General features: G+C 50.1%; 2 protein-coding genes across 4 annotated transcripts in view; one reads left to right on the forward strand and one right to left on the reverse strand.

Moving 5' to 3' along the window:
- Nucleotides 1-2545: 2545 nt before the first annotated feature.
- Nucleotides 2546-8264, reverse strand: PINLYP (phospholipase A2 inhibitor and LY6/PLAUR domain containing). Its single transcript, XM_033224888.1, has 6 exons — nucleotides 7715-8264; nucleotides 7374-7520; nucleotides 5950-6066; nucleotides 3286-3438; nucleotides 2948-3088; nucleotides 2546-2783 (listed from the first exon to the last, which is right to left on the reverse strand). Exons 2-6 carry the CDS (start codon nucleotides 7513-7515, stop codon nucleotides 2638-2640), a joined length of 699 nt encoding a protein of 232 aa, XP_033080779.1. The 5' UTR covers nucleotides 7516-7520; nucleotides 7715-8264; the 3' UTR covers nucleotides 2546-2637.
- Nucleotides 8265-8976: 712 nt separating this feature from the next.
- The window catches only part of XRCC1 (X-ray repair cross complementing 1), a 33906-nt gene continuing 26184 nt past the window's right edge, over nucleotides 8977-16698 (forward strand). The window contains exons 1-2 of one of the 3 annotated variants that reach the window (XM_033224881.1): nucleotides 8977-9246; nucleotides 9658-9750. In XM_033224881.1, coding sequence (XP_033080772.1) covers nucleotides 9196-9246; nucleotides 9658-9750 — 144 coding nt within the window. In that variant the 5' untranslated portion in view covers nucleotides 8977-9195. The remainder of the gene's footprint in view (nucleotides 9247-9657; nucleotides 9751-16698) is intronic. The other 2 variants (XM_033224886.1, XM_033224885.1) reach the window with 2 other exon arrangements.

The following is a 16698-nucleotide window of genomic DNA, read 5'->3' on the forward strand; positions in this document are numbered from 1 at the left end:
TTTTTTTGTATTTTTTTAGTAGAGACGGGGTTTCACCATGTTAGCTAGGATGGTCTCGATCTCCTGACCTCGTAATCCGCCCGTCTCGGCCTCCCAAAGTGCTGGGATTACAGGCTTGAGCCACCGCGCCAGGCCGATTAAAATCTTAAACTCGGCCACTTTTTAGCTGTGGGACCTCCAATGTGACAGCCCTCTGAGCCTCCGATGTCTCCTGAAAACAGGGATGTGAATAATAGTGCCTATCACGTACAGTAGTGAAAATAAAATGAAGAACAGCTTCTAAGGGGTCATGATGGTCATTTGTGCTATTAATGAAACATGTCCAGTTCTCTGCCTTCTGACCTTGGGGCAGGATCTCACTTCCTGGTCCCCATGTGGCTAGGTGGGCCATGTGACTAGCTCCATCCAGTGACTTGTATTAAGTCACTTCTGGGTCACAGCGTGTGATTACCCATGGTAGACTTCCCGTGACACAGAAATTGGCCACGTTCAAGTTGGTGGATGCTTTATTTATTTATTTAAGACAGGGTCTCTGTCATCCAGGCTGGAGTGCAGTGGCAAGATCTCGGCTCACTGCAGCCTCCACCTCCCAGACTCAAGCAATCCTCCCGCCTCCGCCTCCCAGGTAGCTGGGACTACAGGGGTGCACCACCATGCCTGGCTATTTTTTTTTTTTTTGTATTTTTGTAGAGACAGGGTTTCGCCATGTTGCCCAGATGGGTCTCAAACTCCTGGGCTCAAGTGGTCCTCCTGCCTCGGCCTCCCAAAGTGCTGGGATGACAGGCGTGAGCCGTCACGCCCTGCCAGTGGCTGATTTATGACTGATGAGCAGAACACCCTCTGGATAGTGCTAGGGTGAAGGAAAAGTTAACCTTTTGAGAATGGGCAGTCATTCAGCAAATATCCACTCGTCTCCCTTCCACTGGAGGGAAGTATATTGCCCCTCTCCACTGATGGGTTTGACCATTTGATTTACTTAATGGAATATTAGCAGACCTAACCTTAGCAAGAGCCTTAAATGCCCTTGGCTTTTGTGCTCCCGTGATGTGCCATGAGAACATTTGCCAGGGAGCTGCTGATCCCAGAAAATTGTGGAATCTCATGGAAGAGACCTGAATCCTCCCAAACTGGAACCAAAGCAGCCATCCCACAAACCCTTAGAAGAATGCTTGTTGGTGTAAGTCTCAGTTTTCATGTTGGGAGGCCTAGGTGGGTGGATCACTTGAACCCAGGAGTCTGAGACCAGCCTGGGTAACATGGGGAAACCCTGTCTCTACAGAAAAAAAAAAAAAAAAATACAGGAAATAGCTGGGCGTGGTGGCACATGCCTGTAGTCGCTGCTACTAGGGAGGCTGAGTGGGGAGGATCCATTGAGCCCATGAGGTTGAGGCTGCAGTAAACGGTGATGGTTTCACTGCACTGCAGCCTGGGAGACAGAGTGAGACTCTCTTCTCAAAAAAAAAAAAAAGAAGTCTCAGTTTTAGGATGATTTGTTATACAGCATTACTACAGTGTTAGTTAATACAACTTTGTTGTTTTAAACCACTGAGATCAGGGACTTGTTTTGTTACTGTAACATCATCTAGTCTGTCCCAATTGATGTCAATGTTTAGCACCTGTCAACTAATGGCCACTCAGTAAGTGGCAGCTATTATGATGATTACTGTTTACTCAGGCATACATTGTCTTTAGAATCCACATGGTCTTAAAGGTGCTAGGCATTGCACTAGGCGCTTTTTAAATTGTCTTTCATTTGACTCTTACAACAACCTTGAGGTTATAACTATTAATATCTACATTTTGCAGACATGAACATTGAGGCAAAAAGAGGAAGCAGTTAATTGAGAGAGATAATCATGGACTCTGAAGTATACCAGACTTGGGTTCAAATCAAGGTTCTGATCCTCCCTAGTTGTTTGACCGAAGGCAAATGACACCCACAATCTATGCCTCAGTTTGTTCATCTGTAGAGTGGGGATAATAATATCAACCTCACAGAGTTGTTATGATCATGAAATGAGGTACAGCATGGAAAACACAGCACAGGGACCTGGCAAAGAGTAATTCCTTCATAAAAGGCAGGGCCACCAGGTATGGTGACTCACACCTTGTCCTCCCAGCACTTTGGGAGGCCAAGGATCGCTTGAGCCCAGGAGTTCAAGACCAGCCTGGGAAACGTAGTGAAACCCTGTTGCTACAAAAAATAAAAAATTAGCAGGGCGTGGTGGTGCACGCTTGTAGTCCCAGCTACTAGGGAGACTGACGTGGGAGAATCACCGGGCATGGTGGTGCATGCCTGTAGTCCCAGCTACTAGGGAGGCTGAGGTGGGAGAATCACTTGAGCCCGGGAGGTTGAGGCCGCAGTGAGCTTTGAATGTACCACTGAACTACAGCCTGGGTGACAGAGTAAGACCCTGTCTGAAAAAAAAAGAAAGAAAGAAGGCAGGGCCTTCTTTCTCCCTCAAAAGGAGGGGATTTGAAATGAGGATTGAGACCCCCTATTTCCTGCATTCTATCTCCTCAAGATACATCACACCACAAGGACTCAGGCTCACTCTATTAACTTCTTTATAGGCACACGGGGAGTTACAGCCTGAGGACAAATGGGGACTTCACACCACGTATATCTTCCTCGGTTCAGATAGCTTTCCCGGGGGAATGAGTGCACTCTGTATGGTGGAGGAAGAGGACGTGGGTGCCTGTGGGCAGTTCAGCACCAGGCTTGGCGAAACACATACTCTCTGTAGCACAGCCCCGCATGGCAAATCTGGGTTTGAAGATACCTGAAAGGGAGATTTCAGACTGGAATCAGAGACCTCAGCCCCTTCTTCCTCATAATCCCAGAACACATCCTCACCCACTTCTCTGGAACCCTCGCCTCCCATGGAACCTAGAAGTTTGGGCCTCTAGTTCTGTTTCCTTCTGGAGAGATCCAGGCACCACTCACCAGCCTGCACGTGTCCAGATAAGGAGATGCAGTGGTTTTCCTGACCAGTACAGCGGGTCATGGGCCCCATGCATTTGTCCCTGAAGGTTGCAGTGCAGGCAGGGCACATCAGGCCATTCTCAGTACGATCGGTCAAGGGAACTGAGGATGAGGATGAAGTGTAAGGTGAATTAGGGATGTTTAAACCGTCCCCCCAACCTCCCAACAACCCGGGGAACACCAGGGTTGCTAACAGACACTGCATTTTACAGGTAAGGAAGCAGGCTCAGAGCCGGCAAGTGGCTACAGCAAAGGTCAATGGAGAGCCAGAGCACACACCACACACCACGGGCTCTTACCGGACAAAAAGGCACTGTTGCAGCCGTCGCTCTGGCAGCAGAAGGATCTGGTTACCATGTAGTCCTTGGGGCCCATGGTGGTGGATACAACGCCGGAGTAGCAGTCCTGGGACCTGATGCAACCCTTGTAGGTGTGCACCCACTCCTTGCCCTCTGTGGGATGGGGACGGGCGGTATGGTGCTGGCTGACCACTCCCTGGCCTCAACCCCTGCCTCAAGGTCTCGCCTAACCCTAGGCCTCCCCAACCCCACAACTTCCTGGGGTGGTCTCTTTTTTGTTTTTCTTTCTTTTTTTAGACGGAGTCACCCAGGCTGGAGTGCAATGGAGCGATCTCACTCACTGCAACCTCCACCTCCCGAGTAGCTGCGATCACAGGCGACTGCCACCATGCCCAGCTATTTTTTTGTATTTTTAGTAGAGACAGGGTTTCACCATGTTGGCCAGGCTAGTCTCGAACTCCTGACCTCAGGTGATCCGCCCTCCTGGGCCTCCCAAAGTGCTGGGATTACAGGCAGGAGCCATTGCGCCCGCCTGGCCAGGGTGGTCTCTTTCAAGCCCCCTAGAGCCATGCGGCCTAATCTGTCTGATGCATGGCCTGGAGTGGTTTCTTAGGTAGCCCTCCCTCCTGCTGCCAGAGCCCCTAGTCGGCCTTTGGTGGTCTCTTCCAGCTCCCCATTGCCAACCTCAGCCTGCCGGATGTGGTCCCTTCCACCCGACCCCACCCACGGCCACCCATCTCTCCCTGTCCTGCCAGGATTGCTCTATTTCAGGCCGCCTATGGCCACCCCCATGCCTTCATGAAATGGTCTCTTCCAGCCTCCACAACTCCCCACCAACCCCCGCCCACCCCGTAGTCTCTTCCAATGAACCCCAGTCCCAGCAACAGGCATCCTCCTCTCTCAGATCCTGCCATGGTCACTCCTCAGACCTCCCATCGAGGGTCTCTTGCTGCCCCTCTTAGCTATATTCAGGTCTATGTTTAAGGTGGGTTCTTCCAGCGTCCCCGGCCTTCCCCCTCCCCACCATGTGGTGGTCTCTTCCTACCCAATTCACTGGTTCCCCCTTTACCCCATCAAGGGGGTCCCCCAGCTCCCTCTCCTCCCTTCCCCAGGGTGCGTTTCCTCTTCTATGTCGGGATGGGGGAGGTCTCTTCAAGCCTTTCAGGTCGTTCCCTAACCCACTAACGCTGGCTGGGTGATCTTCTATCTCACTTTCCTTTCATAGCCCCTCCCGACCAGTGGTTTCTCCCTGCACCCGAAGTCACCTTCATTCCCTCACCAGGCCTCACCTTCTCGCCTCCTGTGACTAAAAGTCTCTTTCAGCTTTGTATAAACATCCCTGTTCCCCATTGGTCTCTTCCATTGCTCCCTTTCTCCTCCATTCTTTTTCAGGTCTGGGGTGGTCTCTTTCATTTAACTCATGCCCATCTTCTCTCTTCCATTTTATTTTCTGAGACAGGTTTCCCTCTGTCACCCAGGCTGGAGTGCAGTGGTGTGCACTTAGCTTACTGAGCCTCGATCTGCCAAGCTCAAGTGATCCTCCTGTCTCAGCCTCCCAAGTGGCTGGGACTACAGGCATGTGCCACCATGCACAACTAAGTTTTTTATTTTCTTTTCTTTCTTTTTTTTTTTTCTTTAGAGATGGGATCTCTTTTTGTTGTCCAGGCTGATCTCAAACTCCTGGGCTTAAGCGATCCTCCCATCTCAACCTCCCAAAGTGTTGGGATTACAGGCGTGAACCACCATGCCTGGCCTCCCTTTCATTTTGCTCATCCACATCTCCCCCTCCCTGTCTCTGCTTCTCCTCTTTAAGATGATTTGCTCAGCCAGGCACGGTGGCTCACGCCTGTAATCCCAGCACTTTGGGAGGCCAAGGTAGGAGGATCACTTGAGGTCAGGAGTTGGAGACCAGGCTGGCCAACATGGCGAAACCCCGCCTCTACTAAAAAACACAAAAATTAGCCAGGCATGGTGGCACGCACCTGTAATTCCAGCTGCTCAGGAGGCTGAGGCAGGAGAATCACTTTAACCCGGGAAGCAGAGGTTGCAGTGAGCAGAGATCGTGCCACTGCACTTCATCCTGGGTGACAGAGCGGGACTCCGTCTCAAAAAAGAAAAAAAATGGTTTGCTCCATACTTCAAGGTTATCGTCCCTCTCCTGTTTGGGGTGGTCCCTTTTCTGTCTCTCCCACTACTCAACACTCCAACATCATCTCTCCTCCCTCTGCCAGGAATGACCTCTTCCTTTTTACACTCTCCCACCCCAGCCCAGCCTCTTCCTTCTCTATCCACTCTCCACCATTTCCACCTCCTGCCGGTTAGATTCTTCCCCTCTCACTATTTCTCTGCCCCCCCCCGACAATATCTTTCCTTACCCCTCTTCTGCCTAAGAAAGTCTATTAACTCTCACCCCTCCCCCCCATTTTCCTTCTCTTTAGGACAGTCTGATTTTCAGAATCCCGTGACAATAATGATTTCCATCACACCATTTATTTCTCTTCCCTCCATCTCATGATGGTCTTTCCCTCTTTCCTGCTCTCCACTGATTTCTTCCCATGCTTCCCCATCTTGAGAACCGTGATGATCCCCCCTCAGCATGGTAGTCTCTTCCACCCTGAAGGTACACCCCATCTCCCCACCAGGTCCCAGGCCACATCGTCTTACTTGAAGTAGCCTTCCCCACCAGGAGCATGCACGTGTCCTTGTCACTGCTGCAGGTCCTCATTTGGCCATGGCACCTGCTTCCGGGCGCCTTACATATTTCGCAGCGTAGTGGGCACCCTGCAGTGTAGACAGAAGGTGAGGCTGTAGTCATGGGTGGTGTGGTCTTCGGACCACGACTTTGACTTAGGACTTTTGTGTCCTGAGAGAGGAGGGACCAGCAGCTCCCTGGTTTTTCATGGTCAGGATGTTGACTGCTGCCCAAGGAACTGTCCAGAGTAGGACGAAGAAGCAGTGGTGATGCCAGCAAAGCTGCTTCCAGGGACGGGAAGCGACTCCACCATGAAGCCTGTTTGCCTAATTACATGGCTGGGCATTTTAGATGCCAGGGTCCTCTGAGAAAGCTCAGGGGTAGGGAGGGGTTGTGGTGGAGGTTTCCATGGACTTTTGTGAAACTTCAGGTCCAGCTGGTTCCTGAATGTGGGATTCTCCTCCTTGAAGGTATCACGTAGGTCTTGCAGACAGCGGGAGCTCAGGCAGGGGGCCCTGAGGCTGGGGTCTGCATCCCAGGTCAAGGAGGGAGAGTGAGGACCAGGAGGGCAGAGGACTTGAACTTCTTGGTCATGAGAGAGGGGAAATCTAGGGGCCCAGATACTTGGATCCTGGGGAAAGTGAGGCTTGCCCGGACTCCTGTGTGCAGGGGAGGAGGGGACTGGGGCCTGAACTTCTTAGTCTAAGGAGAAAGGAAATCTCTCTCCCTCTTTAAAAAAATATATATTATATTAATTTATTTTTTTGAGATGGAGTTTTGCTCTGTCACCCAGACTGGGGTGTGCAGTGGTGCGATCTTGGCTCACTGCAACCTTTGCCTCCCGGGTTCAAGCAATCCTCCCACCTCAGCCTCCCAAGTAGCTAGGATTACAGGCACCCACCACCACACTCAGCTAACTTTTTTTGTATTTTTAGTAAAGACAGGGTTTCACCATGTTGGCCAGGCTGGTCTCGAACTCCTGACCTCAAGTGATCCACCCGCCTCGGCCTCTTAAAATGCTAGGGTTAGAGGCATAAGACACCGCACCAGACCTTCTCCCTCTTTTAAAAAATTATATTTTTAAAAGATTTCCCTTTCCAGACATGCTTTCATCTGATTTCCTAGAATTGAGATGTATTTGGGATCCTTCCTGAAGGATGGAGGATTCAGAGCCCACCAAGCCCCTCTCTCAGGGATCCAATCACAGGAGCTTTTCTTTTCTGGGACCCCCAGGCTTTCTCTTCCTTTACCCTTGACCTCTTCCATAAATCTGAATTTCCAGAATGTCTCCCCATTCACCTTGAGGACTTGCTGAAGGCTCTCTCTCTCTTTCTCTCTGTCTGGGACCTCTCTCTTCCTGAGGTCCCAGAGAGAGTCCAGGTCCCTTGTCACTTACCAAGACCCAGGAGGGTGCAGAGCAGCACGAAGTCCAGCAGAAGGGTCCCTTGTCTCCTGGAGGGCCTCATGGTGTGTGTATCGGCAGTACCTGGTCCCCAGCTTTTATAGGAAGCTAAGGAGGGGCGGGTCCGTACCCACATTCACCCTGCGGGGAGAAATAGCTGAGGTCAGAACCTAGGGCAGTCCTCTGTGGCCTCCAGGTTGGGAAGGCGGAACCAGAATCCAAAGTGACCTGGGCATCTTGTGCCCAGCCCCCCACCTCCATGGATACCCCAGGAGTCTGGGCTTCTAGCCCCCTCTTCCATTAGAACCCAGAAAGTCACTACCCTGACTTCTCACCTTCCCACGGCCCATTTTTGTTTGTTTGTTTGTTTGCTTGAAGACCAAGACGGAGTTGGGTCACTTGATTCCCAGTGGCTGCGAGAACTGGGATGCCCTCTCCTTCTCTCTCTTTCCCTCTCCTCCCAAGGAAGCACCCAGTGTGGATAGGGCCCCACCTGGGAGCACCCAGCATGTCCAGGCTGGTCCTGTGGGTGCGGGGTGCCTTGTCTCCCTTCCCTTCTCTTCATGTGCTTGGCTCACACTCCTTGTATGTTTGGGCTGTCTCCAGTTGCGACCCCACCCCGGGCTGCACCCTTGGGTTTCCAAGGGACCAAATGAACAGAGGGGATGCCTGTCAGCAGCCATAGGCGGGCGTAGTAAAAGACAGATGCCCACAGTCTACATATTGGGAAACTGAGGCTTTTGTGGATGAACTCCAGGATAGGGGTGTGTGTGTGTGGGGGGGGTGGGGGTTGGGCACATACTTTGCGTTATATTTAGGACGCTGAACCCTTCTCTTTTGGCCTCAGGCATAAGGCTGAGAGAGATCTGATTTTTTTTTTTCGCGCGCGCGAGCGCGCGTGTGTGTGTATGTGTGTGTGTGGGGGGGGTGGAGCAGGGGGACAGAATGAAGAGTGCAGCCGCCTGAGCCGTTTGAGGAGATCCTGTTGCGTAGAATCCAGGTTCCCTAGGAAACTACGAAAATTCACTCAGATTTGCTGTCCTAGCCCGGTGCGGTGGCTCAGGCCTGTAGTTCCAGCACTTTGAGAGGCCGAGGCAGGTGGATCGCTTGAGCGCAGGAGTTCGAGACCAGTCTGGGCAACATAGCAAGACCCGCCGCCCCCTCACCCCGTGTTTCCACAAAAAATACAAAAATCAGCCGAATGTGGTGGCGAGTGCCTGTAATCCCAGCTACTTAGGAGGCTGAAGTGGGGGGATCCCTTGGCCCCAGGAGACAGAGGTTGCAGAAAGCCGAGATCCTGCCACTGCACTCCATCCTGGGTGAGAGAGCAAGACCCCGTTTCAACAAAAAATTTTAAAAAATAATAAAATAAATAATAATAATACAGCAAAAAGATTTGCTTTCTAGGCTCCAGTGTGAGCGGCGACTGCATCGTCCAATGAGAATGGCGAATTTCTTCTAGACACCAATCCCGGAGGTCGCTTCTGTTGCTAGGCGCCTAGAAAGCAAGGTGCGGACGTCATCGGGAGGCGGGGCTAGAGCGAGGGTGTGTGACAGAGGGAGGCGGGGTTGGAGGGAACGCTCGTTGCTAAGGAACGCAGCGCTCTTCTCGCTGTGGAGAGGCGCGACTGGGCTTGCGCAGTGTCGACGCCAGCTCCGGCGCGCCGGGGTTTGAAAGGCCCAAGCCTCGCGCGCTTGCGCACTTCAGCCCGCGCAGGGCGCACCCCACCCTCTCCCACCCTCTCCCACCCTCTCTGCCTCTCGGACCCCAGACCCTACCTCATCCTTCTGGCCAGGCGAAGCCCACGACGTTGACATGCCGGAGATCCGCCTCCGCCATGTCGTGTCCTGCAGCAGCCAGGACTCGGTGAGGGACCTGCATGGGGGAGGTTGGAAGACGTGAGGGAATTAATTAGGACAACTCTTAAAAGAACTCTTGGGGTTCTTCTTGGAAGTCTAAGGAGAGTCATGGGGGGATTTCCAGGAGGCTAAAAGTGAATTGTGGAGAGATGTTGAATTAGGGACGTTCCGGCGTCTAGGGAACGAACTTCCGGAGAGAAAAGGAGGAATAAGGAAAGCGTTCTTGGAGAGCCCGTAGGTGAACTTCCACGGGAAAGTGTTGTAAGGGAAACTCCAGGCAGGGTGTGGGGGATTAACGGGAGAGCTTAAGTCTGGAGGATCGTAGAGGCCTTGGGAGGACTCAAAGGAATCATCTGAGAGCTGGAGGCTTAGCTGTCATTTCTGTGCTCTAATTCTTCTCTCCCACTGTTGTTTCCAGACTCACTGTGCAGAAAATCTTCTCAAGGCAGACACTTACCGAAAATGGCGGGCAGCCAAGGCAGGCGAGAAGACCATCTCTGTGGTCCTACAGGTGATCCTGCCACCCCACCTCCTCCTCACTAGGAGTCTGGAGTCCGGGGTACCAGATTCTGCGCCTGAACCAACTAGCAATGCGTTGAGTCACTTTCTTTGCTGGGCCTCAGCTTCCTTACTTGGAAAATGGGCGGCATAATCCCTGTGCCCCTCAGCAGACAGCAAAGGAGACCCAAGGATTAGGTCCAGGATGACCATAGGAACCAGTGTGTGATCCTGGGCTGGTGGCTTCTACTTTCTGGGTTTCAGTTTCCTCAGCTGGAACAAAATGAATCATTGCCACGTACCCTGCCTCCTGCAGCCAGTGGGCTCGGGGCTGGAAGGTGTCCAGGAAGGTCATCTAAGCCAATCAACTCCGCTTTAAAGAAGGGGAAACTGGCTGGATGTCGTGGCTCATGCCTGTAATCCCAGCACTTTCAGAGGCTGAGATGGGAGGACTGCTTGAGTTCAGGAGTTCCAGACCAGCCTGGGCAACATATCAAGACCCTGTCTCTATTTTTATTAAAATAAATACTTTTTTTTTTTTTTTTTAAGAATAATAGGCCAGGTGTGGTGGTTCACACCTGTAGTCCCAGCACTTTGGGAGGCCGAAGCTGGAGAATCGCATGAGCCCAGGAGTTTGAGACCAGCCTGGGCAGTATAGTAAGATGTCATCTCTACCAAAATTTTATAAATTAGCTGAGCATGGTGGTGTGCACCTGTAATCCCAGCTACTGGGGAGTCTGAGGTGAGAGAATTGCTTGAGCCCAGGAGATGGAGGCAGTAGTGAGCTGAGATTGCGCCACTGCACTCCAGCCTGGGCATCAGAGCGAGACCCCCAAAATATAAAAAATAAAAGAATAATAATGAGAGCTAACATTATTCAACATTGCCTGCCAGTCACTGCTCTACACACCTCACTCACGTGGATTAGCTCATTGAGTCCTCATAAACCCCAACAGGCAAGCTCTGTTATCCCCACTTTTACATATGAGGAAACTGAGGCCCAAAGAAGTTATACAACTTGCCTGACAGTCAATCTTTTATTTATCTATTGAGACAGAGTCTCACTCTGTTCCCAGGCTATAGTGCAGTGGCACGATCTTGGCTTGGTTCACTGCAGCCTCTACCTCCTGGGCTCAAGTGATCCTCCTGCCTCAGCCTCCTGAGTAGCTGGGACTGCAGGTGTGCGCCAACATGCCTGGCTAGTTTTTTTTGTATTTTTTTAGAGACAGGGTTTCCACCATGTTTCCAGGCTGGTCTCAAACTCCTGGACTCAAGCAGTTCTCCTGCTTCAACCTCCCAAAGTGCTGGGATGACAGGTGTGAGTCATCGTTCCTGGCCTGGGGGCTGGTTTATGACTATAAGGAGCAGAACACTCTGTGGATAGTGCTAGCGTGAAGGAAAAATTAACCTTTTTTGAATGGGCAGTCATTCAGCAAATATCCACTCCTCTCCCTCCCACTGGAGGGGGAGTATATTTCCCTGCTCTATTGATGGGTTTGACCACATGATTTACTTAATGGAATTTCAGCACATCTAACTTCAGCAAGGGCCTTAAATGCACTTGGCTTTTGTGCTCCCATGATCTGCCATGAGAACATTTGTCAGGTTACTGCTAATCCCAGAAAACTGAAATCTCATGGAAGAGACCTGAATCCTTCCAAACTGCAGCCAAAGCAGCCATCCCATGAACTCTTAGAAGAATGCTTGTTGGTGTAAGTCTCAGTTTTCATGTTGGGAGGTCGAGGTGGGTGGATCGCTTGAACCCAGGAGTAAACTGAGTCCAGCCTGGGTAACATGGGGAAACCCTATCTCTACAAAAAAATACAAGAAATAGCTGGGCGTGGTGGCACATGCCTGTAGTCCCAGCTACTAGGGAGGCTGAGTGGGGAGGATCGATTAAACCCATAAGGTTGAGGCTGCAGTGAACTGTGATGGTTTCACTGCACTCCAGCCTGGGAGACAGAGTGAGACTGTCTCAAAAAAAAAAAAAAAAAGGTCTCAGTTTTAGGATAATTTGTTACACAGCATTATTACAGTGTAAGTTAATACAACTTTGTGGTTTCAAACCACTGAGATTAGGGACTCCTTTGTTATTGTAACGTCATCTAGTCCATCCCAATTGATGTCAATGTTTACTGCCTGTCAACTAATGGCCTCCACTTCCCAGGTCCAAGTGATTCTCATGCCTCAGCCTTCTGAGTAGCTGGAATTTACAGGCATGTGCCACCATGCCTGGCTAATTTTTGTATTTATAGTAGAGACGGAGTTTCGCCATGTTGGCTAGGCTGGTCTTGAACTCCTGACCTCAGGAGTTCAAGGCAAATTAGCACCAAATGCTAATTTAAGTGATCCACCCACCTTGGCCTCCCAAAATGTTGAGATTACAGGCGTGAGCCACTGTACCCGACCTCAGTCTTTTAAACTGTGGTAGGTACAGGTTGCTGACAGTTTTAGTCTTAGGACCTAGATTCAAGCCCCCAGCTCTTCCTCTTACTCGGTGACCTCAAGCAAATTGTTTCATTTCTCTAACCTGTTTTCTCATGTCTGAGAATAATGACATCCAGGCCGGAGTTGTGAAAATTCGGTGACATAATGTATGTACAAGTGCTCTGTCAACAAGTAGGTGTTTGTGTAGAGGGAGGGATTCGTGTTTTTATTACTTACTGGGTGATGATTCCGCTGGGCTCTCTTATGATCAGGTGACTCCAGCAAAATCACATTTCATTCTGTTACCCCAGTTGCTGTGGAAACAGAGTGACTGGAGGCAGAAGAGACAGAATCTGTCCCTGGCCTGGGAGAGACTGAGGGAGTATTGCAGCTGTCACCAACATGGTAGACCCCAGAGGGAGCAGCTTAGGAAGGTGATGTGTTTCAATTGGGATGTCCAGGTTTGATGTGACTTTGGGATAGTCAACGGGCGGCATCCAGGAGGCAGTTAGGGATTACATGTGGAGCTGGAGACAGAATGTGGAAGTTGTCAGTGCAGGAAAAGAACCTATAGACTCGGGGGTAGATGATGGATTTATTTGTTCATTCACTCATTTCTTTAGTCAAGTATTTATTAAGTGCCTTCTGTAGGCCAAGCACTGTTTTAATACAGCAGTACACAGCAGAAGACAAAAAATATTCACTCTCAGTGGGGTGCAGCAGCTCACGCCTATAATCCCAGCACTTTGGGAGGCCAAGGTGAAGGGTCATTGAGCCTAGCAGTTCGAGACCAGCTTGCGCAACACAGGGAAACCTCATCTCTACTAAAAATACAAAAATTTGTCAAGCGTGGTGGCCCATGCCTGTGGTCCCAGCTACTCCGGAGGCTGAGGCGAGAGGATCACTTGAGCCTGGAAGATCAAGGCTGTAGTGAGCTATGATGGCATCATTGCACTCCAGCCTGGGCAACAGCGAGATGCTGTCTCTTAAAAACAAAAGAAATTCAGTCTTGTGGAGCTTTCACGTTAGTAGGGAAAGACTGACAAATGAGTCAGTAAAACATATGTTGGATGATGAGTGCTGTGGAGGAACTTAAGGAAGGGGAATGAGAGTGCCCCAGCTGGAGCTGGAGCATGGCAAGGATTTTTATTTAACTCATAGGATCGGGGAAGGCCTCCCTGAAAAGGGGACATTTGAGCAACATGAGCTATGTATGTATCTAGGGAAAAGACTCTGAAGCTGGCTTGTGACAGCAAAGAGGCCAGTGTGGCTGGGGTGGAGTCAGCCAGGGGGAGAGAGGTAGGAGATGAGGTAACAGGGTAGGACTGGGAGCCCCTAAAAAACCACTTACGGCCTGGAAAGCCATTGAAAAGACTTGAGCTTTTACTCCGGGTGAGATAGGAGCCACTGGAGGGCTCCGAGCAGAGGAGGGACAGGATCTGCCTTAGGCCTTCACAGGATCCTACTGGCTCCATGTTGACCATCAACTGCAGGGGCCACACACAGGAGTGGGAGACCAGCATTACAACAGTTATTTTGTTAACTTCTTCCACGTCAGAGACTCTTTAGAATGACTGCTTGCATCTGTCTGTCAATGACTAATATGTGGGGTTACTCTGGATTCATCAAATGCTAATTTTGATTATTTTGACGTAACTGATAAGGCAGAAATTTCTGGCCACCAAGGCAGCAGCCTTATCTCTGGGTTGTTTTGTTATGTTTTGAGACAGGTCTCACTCTCTTGCCCAGGTTGGAGTGCAGATGCAAAGTCATGGCTCACTGTAGCCTCAACCTCCTGGGCCCAGGCAATCCTCCCACCTCAGCCTCCTGAATAGCTGGGACTACAGGTGCGTGCCACCAGGCCCAGCTAATTTAAAAAATTTTTCGTAGAGATGGGATCTCACTGTGTTGCCCAGGCTGGTCTCGGACTCCTGGGCTCAAGCAGTCCTCCTGCCTTGGCCTCCCAAAGTGCTGGCATTACAGGCATGAGCCACTGCACCTGGCCACATCTGTGGGTTCTTCTACTACCCTGCATTTTCTCCTCTAATCATTGTTACGCAACATCTGGATCTTACCACATGGGGCTTAGCCATCTGCTTATGACAGCCCCACACACCTGATTGTTTGCAGTAGCCACAGAAGGCTCTGTTGCCAGCTCATCACCTGCTCCCAGAGGGAAATGCCAACCTCATTGCTAACTACTCCTGGGCTGGAGGGGTGGCTTGGATAAGATCCAGATATAACTCCTGTGTGTCACTGGAGGTGTGTCATTTTTAGAAGAAAATGTTCATCAGCAGTAGGGCCTATGGTCATTTTTGATTGTCATTGGTTTTCTAGTCATTCAGTTTGCCACTGTGGTGTTTTAAATTTGTTTTTACTGTTTTTTGACGTGTAACATACATAGAGTGAAGTGAAGGTGTAAGTAAGCGTATAGCTCAGTGACTCTTCGCAAACTGCAGCCCTGTCTACTCCACACCCAGATGCAGCACAGAGCCACAGAACATGCCTAGCCCCCAGCAGTTCTCTCAGGTTCTTCCTGTCAGTACCTCTGCAAGGGTGACCACTGTCCTGATTGTTAACAGCATGGATTCATTTTGCCTGATTTTGAATTGCATACAAAATGGAATCGTGTGGTATAAACTTTTCTTGTCTGGCTTCCCTTGTTATGTTTGTTCATTTCATCTATATCATTGAGTGTAGCTGCAGATGGTTTATTGTGATTTTTTTTGTTTGTTTTTTCTCTCTCTGAGATGGAGTTTTGCTCTTATTGTCCTGGCTGGAGTGCAATGGCACAATCTCAGCTCACTGCAATCTCCGCCTCCCAGGTTCAAGTGATTATCTTGCCTCAGCCTCCCAAGTAGCTGGGATTACAGGCATGCTGAGCACCATGCCCGGCTAATTTTTTGTATTTAGTAGAGACAGGTTTTTACCATGTTGGTCAGGCTGGTCTTGAACTCCTGACCTCTGGTGATCCACCTGCCTCAGCCTCCCAAAGTGCTGGAATTACAGGCATGAGCCACTGTGCCCAACTCCTATTGTCTTTTTTTTTTTTTTTTTTTTTTGAGACAGGGGCTCACTCTGTCACCTAGGCTGGAGTGCAGTGTCACCATCTCAGCTCACTGCAGGCTCAACCTCCCGGGCTCAAGCGGTCCTCCCACCTTAGCCTCCTGAATAGCTGGGACTACAGGAATGTGCCACTTCTCCAGGCTAATTTTTTTTTTTTTTTTTGAGACGGAGTCTCGCTCTGTCGCCCAGGCTGGAGTGCAGTGGCCGGATCTCAGTTCACTGCAAGCTCCGCCTCCCGGGTTTACGCCATTCTCCTGCCTCAGCCTCCGGAGTAGCTGGGATTACAGGCGCCCGCCACCTCGCCCGGCTAGTTTTTTGTATTTTTTAGTAGAGACGGGGTTTCACCGTGTTAGCCAGGATGGTCTCGAACTCCTGACCTCGTGATCCACCCGTCTCGGCCTCCCAAAGTGCTGGGATTACAGGCTTGAGCCACCGCGCCCGGCCATCCAGGCTAATTTTTGTATTTTTTGCAGAGATGAGATCTCACTGTATTGTCTAGGCTGGTCTTGAACTCCTGGGCTCAAGCATTCCTCCTGCCTCAGCTTCTTAAACCCTTGGGATTACAGACATGAGCCACTGCGCCTGGCCTATTGTCATTTCTGTATAGTATTCTGTTGTATTGAGATAACTATTATGGTTTTATTATTTCTATTTGATTTTTTTTTTTTAATGGAGTCTCACTATGTTGCCAAGGCTGGTCTTGAACTGTTGATCTCAAGTGATCCCCCAACTTGGCCTCCTGAGTAGCTAGAACTATAGGTGCACACCACCACACCCAACTAATTTTTTTTTTTTTTTTTAAGCTTTTTGAAGACAGCTTCCTGCATAGCTGGGATTACAGGGATTACAGACAGAGCCACAACCTGGCCATTGTGATTTTATTGTATTTGCTTTCTGAATGGGTATTATATGCATATAGTGCGAAATTCAAAAGGGGCAAAAGGGTATACGCTAAAAAGAAAATCTCCCCTCACCCTTTCCATCCCTCCCTGCTTGCTTTCCAACTCCTGCTCCCTCATTCTTCTCTCCTGATGCAACCAGCATTAGCCGTTTTTTTGGGTGGTCTTCCTGGGTCATTCTGTACACATACAAGCATATATACCTACCCCCTCTATCCCGTTTTAAAAAATGCATAGTATATACACTGTTCCCTTGTGTGTGTTTTTCAAGTAACAGTGTATTTTGGAGATGCACACTGCATAAATTTCTACCTCATTCATTCATTCATTCATTCATTTTGAGACAGAATCTTGCTCTGTCGCCCAGGCTGGAGTGCAGTGGCATGATCTTGGCTCGCTGCAACTTCTGCCTTCCAGGTTCAAGTGATTCTTCTGCCTCAGCCTCCCGAGTAACTGGGACTACACGCGCATGCCACCATGCCCAACTAATTTTTCTGTTTTTAGTAGAGACAGGGTTTTACCGTGTTGCCCAGGTTGGTCTTGAACTCCTGGCTCAAGTGAGCCACCTG

The sequence above is a fragment of the Trachypithecus francoisi genome, unplaced genomic scaffold, assembly GCF_009764315.1.
Source record: "Trachypithecus francoisi isolate TF-2019V2 unplaced genomic scaffold, Tfra_2.0 Lachesis_group12, whole genome shotgun sequence".
Taxonomy (NCBI): Eukaryota; Metazoa; Chordata; class Mammalia; order Primates; family Cercopithecidae; genus Trachypithecus; species Trachypithecus francoisi.

Coding starts and splice junctions, on each gene's coding strand:
- PINLYP (XM_033224888.1), bottom strand. CDS start 7,515: ATGTGGGTACGGACCCGCCCCTCCTTAGCTTCCTATAAAAGCTGGGGA. Junction 3,439..5,949: donor GGTGGGGAAGGCTACTTCAA/GTAAGACGATGT, acceptor CCCATCCCACAG/AGGGCAAGGAGTGGGTGCAC. Junction 3,089..3,285: donor CAACAGTGCCTTTTTGTCCG/GTAAGAGCCCGT, acceptor CCTCATCCTCAG/TTCCCTTGACCGATCGTACT.